Source organism: Marmota flaviventris, chromosome 6, assembly GCF_047511675.1.
Source record: "Marmota flaviventris isolate mMarFla1 chromosome 6, mMarFla1.hap1, whole genome shotgun sequence".
NCBI classification, from domain to species: domain Eukaryota; kingdom Metazoa; phylum Chordata; class Mammalia; order Rodentia; family Sciuridae; genus Marmota; species Marmota flaviventris.
In genome coordinates this window covers 136,914,074-136,930,313 of record NC_092503.1, presented here as the reverse complement: position 1 = coordinate 136,930,313, position 16,240 = coordinate 136,914,074, and the positions used below count along the sequence as shown (strand labels likewise).

The window sequence follows — 16,240 nt, the reverse complement described above, 5'->3', positions numbered from 1 at the left end:
CCTCAGTGTGGAGATGTTGAGATGGAGGGAAGCTTTAAGAGGTGGGGCCTCGAGGGAGGCAACCGGTTCATGAGGGCACCACCCTTGAAAAAGATTAACACAGGTCTCAGGCAACTGGGTTAGTTCCTGTGAGAATGGGCTGTTATTTGGGAATCTGGCACCTCCCCCCTCCACTTGGCACTTATGCATATGCTCCCAATGCTATGATCTCAGTCACCATGAGTCCCTAGCCAGAGCCAAGCAGAAGGCAGCACCTTGCTCTTGGCCTCCAGAAATGTAAGCTAAAAAAAAAAAAAAAAACACCCTATTTAAAAAAAAATCAAGTTTCCAGTCTCAGGCATTTCATTATAGTAACAGAAAACAAACTAAGACAAAGAATGTGTGTGAAACCAGCAAGCCCTTGCTTCCCACCCAACTTCTTTTCCTCACTTCAGTCCTAATTTCCATGTTCCTTGATGCTCACCAATTCCATTCTGTCACCACAGCTTGGGCATCACAGGGAAAGAGGACCAGGTGCAGAATGAGCATGAGACTAGCAGCAGTGAAGTCAGAGGGCGAGAGTGGAGGTCCTCCCCACCATGCCCATCAGTTTCTCCCTGTAATGCTGAATGCTACAACTTCATTGCCAGCAAGTAACACAACTGGCTGCAGAAAACTTAGCCACTTTTTTAAATAATATGTGCCATGAAGAAATCCACCTGGTATGTAACTGCACAGTTGTTGTAAACCACCTTACTGTGAATGGTTAGGTATACCTCTAACCCCTGGGAGCAATTTAACTTTACAAGGCAGGGGGCAGTGTGTGTGTGAATATATCCATTCCCCACCACAACACAGGAAAGTAGAGATGCACGTGAAAAAGGGACTGACTTCTCACTGGACCAAGTTACCCACTCTCCCACCTCCATGGAGTCCTCCAGAAAGCTCACAGAAATTTTAGAATTTTTGAGCTCCCCAAAGGAGGTTCCTGAGATGTGCCCTCACCCCTCACTCCTCCTCACAGCTCTGCATTCTACTCTAGACTCTCACTAAAATGGGATGAGATTTTTATGCCACAGTGGAGAAGAGAGAAGCACCACTTATCTTCTTATGCCTGGAGAAGGGCCAATGGTGATGGCAGTTATCTGTCCACAGTGAAGCCATGGGGTCCTTCCCAGCTGCAACGGGGTGGGTAACAGCATATCCCCGGCAGGGATGAATGAACCCAGCAGCCAACGTGACCACAGACCCACAGAGAGGGGCAATTTCAGATCCTGGAAAAACATCTCACATGCAAACAGTAGTTGACATGGGTCTCCAAAATGGCCCTTTATTTCTGAATTGTTACACTGCACTGATAAGGTCACTTGGGTCACAGGCACATGGTGGAGTGTGGGAAGAAAAGTGGGTCAGAGGGTGAAAGCAGAGGACTGCGCTCAGGGATGACTGTTTCCTCATGGAGAAGAAACTCGGCCGCAGAACAGAATCCCTCTGGTCCTGCTGTGCTGGATGAAGAAGAGGAAGGGGTGGTCTGCGCAGAAACGCTGAGTTAATCTTTTGCACAGCAGCCTGCATTCAACAGCTGTGGCAGCTGCAGCTTCAGTGCCCTCTTCATTGACCTCCACAAAGGACTTGTGCACGACCTTGGACAGATACAGGCCTCTCTTCAATGACATTCCAGAAAAGTCTGCCCTGGCCTTATCGAAGGCATCAGTCATGCCCAGGCTGTGAAGGACTTCCTCCAAATCATAATTTTCCTGTAGTTTAAACTGAGGGAGGAAAACCTCCACCTCCTCTTTGTACATCTTTTCTGGGCTGGTCCACTCTATGTATTTCTCATAAGTAAGTTCCTTCTCCACCTAGAAGAGAGTTGAACAGGTCAAGACCTAGCAAGTGCTGTCACACAGGGCCACATGTGGTTATACAGATGTTCCATATTGTGATTGGGAGCCTCGCTTTGGCCAGAGGTGGTGCTAGTGGTAACCGAGGTAACTGGGCAGAGCTCAGGGACAGCTCAGCTGGAGAGCTTGCCTAGCATCTGCAAGGTCCTTGTTCCACCTCCAACACAGACACAAACAATAAAATTAAATTAAATTTAAAAAAATAAAAATCTAACTGGGAACAGGGGAAAGCAGCTACACCAGAAACCCAATGCCCTTCCCCTGCCATCACGGCCTCGTTATGGCTTAGTGCTCCTTACCGTTTTCAAGTCAATGTGCTCATCGGGCAGCATGATGATCATATTCAGCTCCTTGCTGACATAGGGAAGGACCAGAATCTTGGTGCATATTTCCCGTATATAGGTCATTTTAAAAGTAGACTTCTTAAACATCATTTGCACAGGCTTCTCCTCATTCTGTAAGGAAATGGACAACTGTTAAGTAGAAACATGACCCAGCTGGCACAGTGGACTAATTCCACAGAGGTAGTCCCTGTGGGCCCCAGGAACACTCTTGACCCAGCTTCTAGGACAGGCCATGAGGTTCCTCCTGAACCCCTGTTATGGTTAGACACCAAGTGTCCCCAGAGGCCAGTGTGTTAAAGGTTTTATCTACAGGGTGGAGCTATTGGGAGGCGGTGGAACCTTTAAAAGGCAAGGCCTAGTAGAGTTAGGTCATTGGGGCAAGTCCTTGGAGGGGACTCTGAGAACCAAGCCCTTACTCTTTCCTTCATTTCCTGACTAAGGTGACCAGTTTTGCTTGATCACCTGCTCCCACCTTTGCCATCCACCACCCCCATGCCTAAGAGCAAAGGGTCTGCCTCATCATGGATGGGAAACTTAAATTTTGAGCCCAGATGAATCTGTCCCTTTTTAAGTGGATTATCTCATTATTTGGCACACTGAGAGAATGCTGACTAACAAACGGCCCAACACCAAGGTGCCCAGACTCACACACAACACCTTTCTTGGTGACTTCACCTAGTCTTACTACTTTGAACTTAATCCACGAATTTACAGTTCTAGCCAGGACCTCTCACCTGGTCTCCAGGCTCATGTGTTATACTGGCTGCGTGACACCCACACTTAGACTAAAAGAAAGTCCTAATGTCACACATGACTGTGGGATCCTTATATCCCCTTCCTTCTCCACCTACACCTCTGCCCATCATAGTGGGCAGTGACACCATGCATCCAGTTGTCAAAAGCCACGGTGCGTCCTTGCTCATGTCTTTCTCTTACACTCTGCATCTCACTCCTAAGCAAATTATGGTGGCTCCAATTTTAAATACAACCAAAACCTCATCTGTTGTTCTTTCTTCCACTGCCATCACCCTATCCCTGGAATACAGAGATGACCTCAGAGGGATCCCAGTGAAATGTAAGTCAGATCACACTCCTCTGACTGGACACCATTCCATGACACCCCTTCTCCTAGGAGCAAGATCTGAAGTGCTCAGTACATCCTATAATCACAACAGCTCATCTCCCATTCCTTGTCTCTCCTACCTCCTACTACTCTCCCTGGTTCTTACACTCACAGGGGTCTCTATGGAAAATCAGGGTCATTCTATCCCTCCCCTGTCCACTCATCCCTACAACCTTGAGGGTGTAGCCTTTGCCTCTTCCTGGTCTTTACACAAGTATCACCCTCTCAGTGAATGCTTCCTTGATAGACCTGACCTGCAACTATACCCCCAACCACAGCTTCCTGTCTGCTTCCTTTGTGTCTCTGTAGCACTTACCACTGCCTAATAACTACTAATGTCTTATTTAAGATTCTGGTTTCTCCCTCAAGAAAATGTAAGTTTCATGGGGCAGACATGTTCAGCTAGTTAATACCTGGCACATAGTAGGCACTCAATTAACATCAGCTGAATAAATGAATAAACAAACTGATTAGCAGAAATAGCAAAGGGCCATCCTCAGACCATGAGAAAAAGACAGAGGACAGTCACCACATCCTACCCTACAATACTGCTTAACTCATGAGTACACCACAGTTTGATACCAGCAGCTACTAAAAATTTGTTTTTAATTCCATACAACAGGCACAGCTGAGGGAGCTCCCTAGTTCTCTGGCACAGCACACCATTCTGGATCAAATGCAGTAAACCAAAGACATATCTGCTGTCACTTTCTGCCTCTGCCTTGTTGAGCTTGCCTGAACTAGACCTCAGCCACAACAGTCTCCTGCCCTTGGCTCCTCAGACATATCCTTGGCCAGAACTTGGCACACTTTTTCCATAAATGGGCGGACACTAAATATTTTGGCGTTTGTGCTACAGACAGTTTCTCTCATAACTACTGGATTCTACTGTTGTGACACATTTAAACAAGTAAGTATGTGTGTGCACCAACAAAACTTTATCTGATAAACTTGATATGGGCTGCCTTTGGCCCAGAGGCCTCAGGGTGCTGACCCCACCTTATTCAATTTCTCTGCATTCCCCTCCAGGACCCAAGGTCTCCAATCTTATAACAGTAAAGAATCCAATCTTGGTAATTTAATGACTCACTAAATATATAATTATGTTAGTAAGCTTAATCTCACTTAGAAATGAGGAATCCAAATGAAAATCCTTATCAACTCAAAATCCATGCCCCTGGAGACACCCCTGCCACACACTCTGTGGGCTGGTACAGTCAACCCCTGCTGCAGCTCCACCCTCTCCCTCTACTGCAGAAAGCAAGGTAAACTTCTTCACTGCTCTGTATCCAGCAGAACCCAGGTGAGAGCAGTTCTGGTTTCCCTCTGAATACAATGGCAGAACCTCCAAAGAAGGCCTTTAGCCCTCCATCTTCTGTCCTTCCTGCTCCATCCTGCCTGGACAGTGGAGGCAGTATCTGAGCCCTCCTGTGAGCACGAGGAAGAGGCCACAGGCTGAGGGGGCAGAGCAGGGAGAGCTGGTTCCCAAGAGCCTCACCCCAGTGCCACATCAGCCCTGGGTTCTCCTCTCCTCTGGGCCTCCTGGGTGGTGAGATGAGCTGTGAGCTAAACTGCAGAGATCTGGGGTTTCCGTTGCTTACAGTTGAATGAAGCCCTAACATACATCTTGTTAAAGATGAATTTCAAGGAGAAAAAAAATCATATTTTAGGGGAAAACAGGACAGTTCATTTCAGAATACATCTCAACACAAATGTATGTCTTGGAAAACTGAAGGTTCAGATCCAAGTGGACGAGGAAGATCTAATTTATGGTCAGTAATCAAGAACACATTAGTCCATCCTGTCTGCTTTGCAGCATGTCAAAAAAAAAAAAAACCCTCTATAATTAAAAAGACTTTTTAAAAATTGGATTCTGTCAGAGAAAGACACCAGGCCATCTGCAAACACCTTCCAAGCTGAAGGTGGTTAAACACAAGGGTCTAATTCTGTGTATGTATCCCTTTGCTTGTTTTTAAACAAAAATATGTACTGGTGTTATCCTTACAAACCAAAGAAGACTGAAGATCAGTGATTGGTTCAGTATTTCCTGAGCACCGGCTATCATAACTCCTCAATAACTTCCTGCTACAGACAGGTCAAGCACTTATATGACAGCCATCTGCCCTGGGATGGTTTTTCAACAAAAGTGAAGTCCTTTAACCACTGATATGTCTCGTAGAGTCCAGCAGGGGGCGTAGTGACAGCTTAGATAAAGGGGCAGATACCAGGTGGAGCTTCCAGAAGGGACACAGCAGTTAAAAAAGGAGTGTGAAGGTACTGAAGAGAATGGGGGGGGGGGGGTGTCCAGGTCTACGAGGACCCTCATACACCAAATTTGGAGTTTGAACTTTATCTCAAAAGTTCTGAGAAGCCAAGGAAGACCTAAAGTTAGCCTGAGAGCTACACCATCCGATTTGCCTTGTAGATCAACACACCAGAGAAAGTAGGGCAGGTGACAGTAGGGGGTTCCAAACAGAACCAAAGCCTTGGTGACATACAAAAGGAAGAAACTCATGAGAGAAAGGCCCCAAGGCATGGGGATTCCTTGCTGCAGGGCTACCCCACACCATGAAAGGCACAGGCTCCATGTTGTGGCCTTCATGATCTAGAAACCAACAAATACAGGCCCTGTGTCTGGGAATCTCCTTTGTTACTATGCAACATTCACCTTGCTGACTTTAAATGGTCTCTCCCGGGTGAGCTCTTTGTCAAACGGTTTATCCCAGTTTCCTTTGAAGTAGATGGCATTCACGAGAACCAGTTTGGTGATTTTATCCAATGAACCTGGAGACAGCAACTCTGTTATTTTATCTGAAAGGAAGAATTAAAGAACCAGTTAGCTGAGAGTTTTCTGATGGGTGTTTCAGGGATAATATGGAGAGGGACCCACCTCCTCAAATGGTCAAGCACAGAGATAAAGGATCACATATTCTCCAAATAATATAAATAGATATTTGTCATCAAAACAAACCAATATCCCTGGCACTGAAATACATGTTCTAGGGAGAAAAATACCATCATTTGAATAAAATGTAAAAGGAAAAAGTAGATCTTAGTAAGTGAATTCATACCACATGAGATAGAAAGAAATAATTGGTGCCTACAAATTAAACAACTAAAAATACTATTAAAAGGAGTGATTATAAATTTAAACTCAAATGTTTGAGGTGCTGATATGTTCACCCTGATTTAAACATTACACACAATATATATGCATCGAAGCATCATGTATAGTTTTGTTATTATTCCTAGTCCAGCATATTGAACAATATTATTTTTGTACAATACATACGATTTTGTTATTATCAACTAAAAATATTTAAGATTTTAAAAAGACGAGCTGTTACAAGATGCTCTTTACAAATGTAAAGCACGGTTTAGCCAGACATGGTTGTACATGCCTGTAATCATAGTGGCTAGGTAGGCTGAGGCAAGAGTATTGTAAATTCTAAGCCAGCCTTAGCAACTGAGGCCCTAAGCATCTTCACAAGACCTTGTCTCTAAATAAAATATTTATTTAGGACAAACATCCCATTATATTATTTGAGGATGTGGCTTGGTATTTAAGTCCCTCTGGTTTGAATCCCTGGTACCAAAATTGAAAAAAAAAACAAAGCACACAGTTTACATTAAAAACCACAGGTCCATGAGGATACCACCAAGCAACTTGCAACAATGCATGAAAACTGGGGAGCATGAACTCACACTGGAGAGGACACAGCTGGGACCTGTCAGGTGAATTTTTCTTTATGCTATAGGTGAAAATAAAAAACAAACAACAGCAAAGACATTACAGAGTGGATTGTTCTGGAAGAGGGGTGCTGACTAGGGGGAAACATCATGGATACACTAAGAAGAGCAGGGAAGAGCTAGAGAAAATGTCATCCACTGACAGTATTTCAGAAGCAGATTTTTAAAGTCTGCAATTATTTGAGAACAAAAACATCATTCCTATATATATTTGACAATCTTGTGAAGGAACTGACAATAAGACTGATGTAAATACTATTAAAAACAGAACAACAGGCTGGGACTGTAGCTCAGCGGTAGAGCATCTACACAGCATGCCCAAGGCCCTGGGTTGGATCCTCAGCACTGCAAACAAAGGAACTAGCAAAGCAACAACAACCTCACCATCACCAGAAACAACAAATAAAAACTATGTTTTTACCTTCTGTCTCTTTAGCTACCCAGGTGTTTATGTGTTTTCTGGACTCCTCTGTAGCATTCAGAAAATCAAGCTCTTCCATCTCTGCTTGGTAGAAATTCTGGCAGGAATCTTTAAAAGACTAAGGCAGAGCAACATAATTGCATGGTTCCAAAATAATTAACAAGTGTACTTCTTTCATGTACCAAAGCAGAAACTCAATAATGTGCTGATTTAGAGATAATTTACAAATTAATACGTAGAATGAACATAAAATCAACCTTCTCAGTTTTGGGCCATTCTTAATGTCCCTAATATCAAATAAATTTCATGAATGGCTGGATCTTTATGGGAGTTGCTGAGCCTCAAGAGGTAACTGGGAGGAAGCTGAGCTGCAATAACTGTGGAGAGAAAGTTAACCCAGCAAGAGCTGCCACTCCTCTGCACTCTGGAATAAGGGACATGGACACAGAAAGAAGAACATAGGAAAATGAGCCATTCTGCACTATCCTGCCACCACAACTTCCTGTGATAACAGAAAAATGAGTACCATCAAAAATGGTGTCACAGTGACTACAGAGGACCTGAGATCAGGTCAGTGCAGCTGCAGAACTGAATATTCTCTTTTATTTTATTTTGATTAATTATATGTGTCTAGAGATTGCCAGTGCTGCTGAACATCTCAGTTTGGGGTAGTAAGCAATTCTCAAAAAATGACCAGGGTAGTGATTCGGCTCAGTGGTAAAGCATTTGCCCAGCATAGGAAAAGCCCTTGGTTCAATCCTCAGAATCACAAAAAAAGAAAGGAAAAAGAGGTTCAAAGTGTTTTACTAATATATCCTATGAAATGATAATGACGTTGATGAACATATACATTCTACCATGTTAAAATAGAAAATTTGTGGAATATAAGTGTGCTTAAAACTCATTACATTGGCAATGTACTATGAAATTATTTCCTAATCTTCCTTTTGAACAACTTACGGCTCAATATTTGATTTCTTGTTATAAGGCAAGATTTCACATTTCTCCTTCAGTATTGCACAGACACAGGTGTTAGGAACACAAGTTCTTTGATTTATTAGCTGAGTGGCCTTAAAAAGGTTAATTAGTGTCTCTGCCTCTTGGTTTGCCCTGGAAATGAGACAGCACTGCTGTATGAAGCTCCCAGAGTTACTTTGAGGCCCAGCTGAATTACTTTCACTATTACTACTTTATCTGATGTTACTGAATTCTCAACATATTGTGGGCACTTAAAAGGAGAACTTCCTGTATCATTCCATTTCATTCTCACAGAGTTCTTGATTTACCAATTTCACTGTTCTGTTTCTGAAAAATTTTAAATTGTTCAATCTAAGAAAATAGTCTGAAAGCAAACTGGCCACTCAAATATTGATAACTTGCCACACACTTGTGGGTGATTTTTACAACTTTTAAACACCCTAGGAAATAACTACCTGCTATTCAAGTTACTATTATACAAACAATGAATAATCAAACTCAAGAAATATGTAATTATACATCATGGTTGGTATTCAATTTTTGGAAGTTTAAATTAGTGAATGGCAAATATTTCTAATCTCCTTATTTTATATACTAATATAAATTTTTAAATATCAATAGTTTTCTTAAAATATCCACAAACATGAAAGAAAATTAAATCAGCCAATCATGTGAATGTGTTGGAATTTCTGTACATATAAAAGGCTTAAAGAGGGTGATGATACCTATAAAGTAGCTAAGACTAATTAAATAAGTAAAACAGATTATAAAAAAATCATATTGTGATAATAGTTGTTACCAATATTTGAACCTATGCTTGCTAATGTTCATTTTATATCACTTCCTTTAAGAACAATTAATGTAGTTTAAAACAGGTTTCAAAAATGAGAAAAAAAATCATAGAAAACATTGAAATCTCACACACGCAAAAACTCTTATAAGTCAATAAGAAAAGGGAATACAGATTAATAGAAAAAGGTGCACAGAATATGTAAATAAACAACGTGCAGAAAACATATACAAGTTGAATATCCCAAAATATACATGCGCTGAAGTATTTTACATTTTGACACTTAACAATTTTGGATTTTGGGATTATGGATACTCAGTTTGTCTATGCTCAAAGGGCTTAAGTTCAATCTCATAAGTAATCAAGATTCAAAAGCTACAAATATGCAGTGTTGATCATGGTAGATGGAAACCAACATTCTGCTTATATCCCTGAAAGAAACAGATACATCACTTTGGAGAGACATTGAGTAATATATATTGAAATCTCAAAGGTCTATTTCCACTCCCTCCACAAATCCACCTGGGAGCAGCACACACACTTATACATGCACAAAGTCACAGTCAATAACACTGTCTGTAACAGCCCAGACTGGGTCTGACCTAAAGTCCATCCATGAGCAAATAGCTTTCTATGTTACAATGTGTCCAACTTAGAATTATCAGATGATGGTTCATAATAGTGATATAGGCTGGGGATGCACTCAGTGGTAGAGCTCATGCTTATTTATATTTGAGGTCCTGGGTTCAATCCCCAGTGCCACATAATGGTGATGATGATGATCATGATAACAACACTGAAGTAGATCCACATACACTGAGATGGGACGAACAAGAGAAATGTATTTCAAAACAACGTGTATTGGATAAAGGCATAATGCAGAGAAAATTACTACAAAACAAGAACACTACATGTGCAGGAGTATACATGTCAAATCTATGAAAGCTCTTATTCTGGGAGGGATGATGGGTTGTGGGAAAGAGGTTGATGTGGCTCTTGCTTTGCTGGCTTTATTGTATTCTGCACAAAAATGTACTCACCTGTGACTTGAGTAGTTTTCTGATTTTTTAAATGAAAAGGTTTGAACAAATACATGAGTAACCAGAAACCTGAGTGAATTCACAGCCCAGGCTCTTTCAGCTGCACCACGAGTTCCCCTTCTCCCCACCACCTTGCTTCATCAAATGCAGCGAGTATGACTTACTGAGAGGAAATCATAAGACTTTTCTCCAAAGAGCCTGTTGGCTGTTCTAAGCAAGTACTCTGTGTCCGTCTTGTTCAATTCGGTGAGAAGGGACTGGAAGCCCTGGTGCAAATCTCCACCTCCACTGCTGCTGCTTTTATTTAAAGAAAGTGCCTAAAATCAGAAACACAACAAAAATACAACATTGCAGTAGGCCCTGACTACAGGGAACAAGCAAACTATACTAAACTTGGCCTGAGAACTGTGCAGATTCTTACCACCAAACAATTAGAGACAAAAAGTATCTTGAAAGCTCACTCTCCAGTGTCCCTCCCAGGATCCTTCTCTGTACCCTGTCAGTATTGTTCTGAGCAGAAATGTCTCTCCACAACCCAGGCTCTTTTTATCTGGAGCCTCACTTGAGACAGAGTTACAACCAGACCTCCCATCTCTGCAAATACAGGATGCTCCAGAAAATTGTAAGGTGCAATCTCTTCTTGCCGTTAGGTCTGTGAAGGCTCTGATCAACAGAATTCAGCACAAGCAATACTGTCCAGGCCAGAGCCTTATAAAGCTTTGTAGCTGTCACGTTCACTCTCTTGCACCCTGCTGCCATGATGTAAGGAAGTCCAAGGTATCCCCTTGGAGGATTTGCTACCACACAGGCTGAGTCGCTGGGAAGAGAACCAAAGCCCCAGCCAATACCCATCACCAAGACCCCACATGTGAGAGAAGCCTCCTTGGACCTTGCAATCCAGCTGTCTACTGCAAAAGTAGCCTGAGTGACCCCATCTGTCATCATGGGAAGCATAAGAACTGCCTCTGAGGCCACTGAATCTGAGAAAAAATCAATCATTATTATTTTAAGCCATTAAGCTGAGGGATGGTTTGTTTTGCAGCAACAGATAACATGTGCACCAATGCAGAAGTGTTCCATCATAAAAAAATAAACAACTTGTTGCTGGCTTTGGACATAGGCAGTTGACAGAGGCTGGAGGGACAGGGATGAAATTACTACCGCAGTCTGCAAAAAGAGGTAAGGTAGGTGATAAGGTAGGCATTGGCCAGAGAAGTGCACATGTTCACCTGTAGCAAGAGGTAAGATAGGACACATTCCCAGTGAATGCCCATAGCTATCTAAGATGTTCGGGAAGTATGTATCTTCCTTTCAGCTGCCTAACTTAGAGTGTGGGAAGAGAGATATGAGCAAGAGAAAGAATTATTGCATTTGCAAGCAGAATTTAAAGGAACTATTTCTAACCCAGGTCTTAATGGGTAGAACATAAAGGTGTTTCATATCTCCCCCCTCTCCAGTTGACAACATAATTCTCAACCTAAGAAATGGCCGCAAGATAGAGCTCCAATCCATGGCCTCAGGAGCAAGATCAAGATCCACTTTGTAAAAACCTTGGGACAACAAAGGCAGCATCTCATATACCTGTAGACAAAGGGGCTTCTTAGCAACTCATGGACATTGCCCCGCAGCACCCTTACTTCCAACCTTACACATTCTTGTCTCAAACAGGCTTGTGCATGTGGCTTGGTCCAGTGCAGCAGGCTGTAACTTAAGACACAGAAATCCTACAATGGTTTTAAAGGAATTATGAAATATTGAAACTAAAACATGAGACAGTTCAGTGTGAAGGGGTACCCTTGGGTCCTCAACTCTCTTTTGGCAGGAGAAAGGCTAAGAGAGCAACAAACATGAAACATGACCCATTTCTTCTGAAAAAGGACAGGAGTTGTCAAGCGCTAAGCCCAGAATGCACAGGGGAGTGCCATGGCCTGACATGTGAAGGACAAGGAATGAGTCCCAGGAAACCCAGGTGGAGCCAATCAAGGAATATTCCCACCTTGAGGGCAGAAGAGCCTGGCACACACACCTGACTAGGTTTGGAAATTGCTACAGTTCAGGGACTGCAATGTGCTCACAGGGGTGCTCAGCAGGGGTAGCATGTGCTTCTTGTGAACTCTCCAACCACACCCGTCTGATACCCTCTGATATCCATCCACAGCAATCCCTTTGGGATTTGAAGTGTGGAGAATCAGCTCAATTGACAATTATCAGCATTTACTATTACTCCCAAAGGACACCAGGTACCTGAGCCATCTGGACTGCGGTGGTTCCCTTTGCCCCCATGAGGACCATAGCCAGGGCCGAGGACATGCTGATGGGTGAGTAAAACACATTTTTTGAACTGTCTTCACCCAGCGTTTTCAGAAGGTTTAAGGCAAAGGTGCCGGTGGCTTCCAACAGAGGATCCATGATGGCTGGCGAGCCTGGAACAATGGATTTCAGATCAGTATCACATGAACACAGGCTCACAAGTCAACTGAACTTTCCCTCCCGTTAACTCCACTGCTGCTGTGGTGCAATAAGCAAACAGACACACACAGAACTCTGAGGGTCTTTTTGGGGTCTCAAGATTATTTTATATCCTAATATTAAATGAAAAAGAAGAGTAAAATTTAATACTATGATCCTGTTGTGTGAAGACCTGTATCTGCACACTTCTTTGTGTGTATGGGCAAAGTGTGGGGAAGGACACAGGCACCACATTGCTGCAGTCACTTCCTGGAGTGGGTAAGAGAAAGGGTGATTGACTTTGGCTTCCATGTCTGTTTTCTTTGGTGTGTTGTAAGAGCTTATTGTATCATTTAATTTGAAAATCATTGAAAATTACAAATTCACTCCCAAAGTTACAAAGACAAGATACACAACTGTTTTTATAATATGGGAGAGTTCCCCATTTTAGGGTAACCTGAAGCCTTAAAATAAATTTGGGAGGTAAAGCCACATGAGACCTTTCTCTCTTCTGAATTAAATACCCACCCGTCTCCCCCAACAGATGAAGGTGCTCACACAGGTGTGCTCAGCAGGGCACCTTTTAATCCTCAGTTCTTCTAGGGAACCTATGCATGTGACAAAGCCCAAATCTAAGGCCATGTTAAGGGCCTCTGCTGTCAAAGGCAAGGGCCCTTGGCCCATGTGCTCACAACTCTTCCTCCTGTCTGGTCAGTGGTGCCTACCCATGTTCACCTCCACACACCCAGAGCTCAGGGGTGTCTGGAGCTTTTCCAAAAGCGCATTTGGCAATGCCCTGGCAGCCCTGGCAAGGTCAAGGGCAGAAACACAGTTAACCAGTCAGAAGTGAGTGGGGTGGAGGTGTCTTTAGGCCAGTTGGAATCACAGAATCACAAAATGTTATATAGCACAGCAGGACTTCAGTGATCCCTATTCACAATTTTCCATTTTCTTTTTTTTTAAATTTTTTATTGTTGGCTGTTCAAAACATTACATAGTTCTTGATATATCATATTTCACCCTTTGATTCAAGTGGGTTATGAGCTCCCATTTTTACCCCATATACAGATTGCAGAATCACATCAGTTTCACATCCATTGATTTACATATTGCCATACTAGTGTCTGTTGTGTTCTGCTGCCTTTCCTATCCTCTACTATCCCCCCTCCCCTCCCCTCCCCTCTTCTCTTTCTGCCCCCTCTCCTGACATTCATTTGTCCCCCTTGTATTATTTTCCCCTTTCCCCTCACTTCCTCTTGTATGTACTTTTGTATAACTCTGAGGGTCTCCTTCCATTTCCATGCAATTTCCCTTCTCTCTCCCTTTCCCTCCCACCTCTCATCCCTGTTTAATGTTAATCTTCTTCTCATGCTCTTTGACCCTACTCTGTTCTTAGTTACTCTCCTTATATCAAAGAAGACATTTGGCATTTGTTTTTTAGGGATTGGCTAGCTTCACTTAGCATAATCTGCTCTAATGCCATCCATTTCCCTGTAAATTCTATGATTTTGTCATTTTTTAATGCAGAGTAATACTCCATTGTGTATAAATGCCACATTTTTTTTTAATCCATTCATCTATTGAAGGGCATCTAGGTTGGTTCCACAGTCTTGCTATTGTGAATTGTGCTGCTATGAACATCGATGTAGCAGTGTCCCTGTAGCATGCTCTTTTTAGGTCTTTAGGGAATAGACCGAGAAGGGGAATAGCTGGGTCAAATGGTGGCTCCATTCCCAGCTTTCCAAGAAATCTCCATACTGCTTTCCAAATTGGCTGCACCAATTTGCAGTCCCACCAGCAGTGTACAAGCGTACCCTTTTCCCCACATCCTCGCCAGCACTTGTTGTTGTTTGACTTCATAATGGCTGCCAATCTAACTGGAGTGAGATGGTATCTTAGGGTGGTTTTGATTTGCATTTCTCTGACTGCTAGAGATGGTGAGCATTTTTTCATGTACTTGTTGATTGATTGTATGTCCTCCTCTGAGAAGTGTCTGTTCAGGTCCTTGGCCCATTTGTTGATTGGGTTGTTTGTTCTCTTATTGTCTAATTTTTTGAGTTCTTTGTATACTCTGGATATTAGGGCTCTATCTGAAGTGTGACGAGTAAAGATTTGTTCCCAGGATGTAGGCTCTATATTTACCTCTCTTATTGTTTCTTTTGCTGAGAAAAAACTTTTTAGTTTGAGTAAGTCCCATTTGTTGATTCTAGTTATTAACTTTTGTGCTATGGGTGTCCTATTGAGGAATTTGGAGCCCGACCCCACAGTATGTAGATCGTAGCCAACTTTTTCTTCTATCAGACGGCGTGTCTCTGATTTGATATCAAGCTCCTTGATCCATTTTGAATTCACTTTTGTGCATGGCGAGAGAAAGGGATTCAGTTTCATTTTGTTGCATATGGATTTCCAGTTTTCCCAGCACCATTTGTTGAAGATGCTATCCTTCCTCCATTGCATGCTTTTAGCCCCTTTATCAAATATAAGATAGTTGTAGTTTTGTGGATTGGTTTCTGTGTCCTCTATTCTGTACCATTGGTCCACCCACCTGTTTTGGTACCAGTACCATGCTGTTTTTGTTACTATTGCTCTGTAGTATAGTTTGAAGTCTGGTATCACTATACCGCCTGATTCACACTTCCTGCTTAGAGTTGTTTTTGCTATTCTGGGTCGTTTATTTTTCCATATGAATTTCATGATTGCTTTCTCTATTTCTACAAGAAATGCCGTTGGGATTTTGATTGGCATTGCATTAAACCTATACAGAACTTTTGGTAATATCGCCATTTTGATGATGTTAGTTCTGCCTATCCATGAACAGGGTATATTTTTCCATCTTCTAAGATCTTCTTCTATTTCTCTCTTTAGGGTTCTGTAGTTTTCATTGTATAAGTCTTTCACCTCTTTTGTTAGGTTGATTCCCAAGTATTTTATTTTTTTTGAAGATATTGTGAATGGAGTGGTTGTCCTCATTTCCATTTCAGAGGATTTGTCGCTGATATACAGGAATGCGTTTGATTTATGCGTGTTGATTTTATATCCTGCCACTTTGCTGAATTCATTTATTAGCTCTAATAGTTTCTTTGTAGACCCTTTTGGGTCTGCTAGGTATAGAATCATGTCAACTGCAAATAGTGATAATTTAAGTTCTTCTTTTCCTATTTTGATGCCTTTAATTTCTTTCGTCTGTCTAATTGCTCTGGCCAGTGTTTCGAGAACTATGTCGAACAGAAGTGGTGAGAGAGGGCATCCCTGTCTTGTTCCAGATGTTAGAGGGAATGCCTTCAATTTTTCTCCATTCAGAATGATGCTAGCCTGAGGCTTAGCATAGATTGCTTTTACAATATTGAGGTATGTTCCTGTTATCCCTAGTTTTTCTAGAGTCTTGAACATAAAGGGATGCTGTACTTTGTCGAATGCTTTTTCCGCATCTGTCGAGATGATCATATGGTTCTTATTTTTAAGTCTA

At 42.2% G+C, this 16,240-nt stretch overlaps 1 protein-coding gene across 3 annotated transcripts in view; it reads right to left on the bottom strand.

Annotated features, from left to right (window-relative positions):
- Positions 1–1,283: 1,283 nt before the first annotated feature.
- The window catches only part of LOC117794681 (serpin B6-like), a 154,163-nt gene continuing 139,206 nt past the window's right edge, over positions 1,284–16,240 (bottom strand). For all 3 annotated transcript variants that reach the window (XM_071613628.1, XM_071613626.1, XM_071613627.1), the window contains exons 2-7: positions 12,571–12,749; positions 10,491–10,643; positions 7,519–7,636; positions 6,016–6,158; positions 2,180–2,335; positions 1,284–1,838 (exon numbers count right to left, since the gene is read on the bottom strand). In XM_071613628.1, coding sequence (XP_071469729.1) covers positions 1,434–1,838; positions 2,180–2,335; positions 6,016–6,158; positions 7,519–7,636; positions 10,491–10,643; positions 12,571–12,735 — 1,140 coding nt within the window. In that variant the 5' untranslated portion in view covers positions 12,736–12,749 and the 3' untranslated portion in view covers positions 1,284–1,433. The remainder of the gene's footprint in view (positions 1,839–2,179; positions 2,336–6,015; positions 6,159–7,518; positions 7,637–10,490; positions 10,644–12,570; positions 12,750–16,240) is intronic.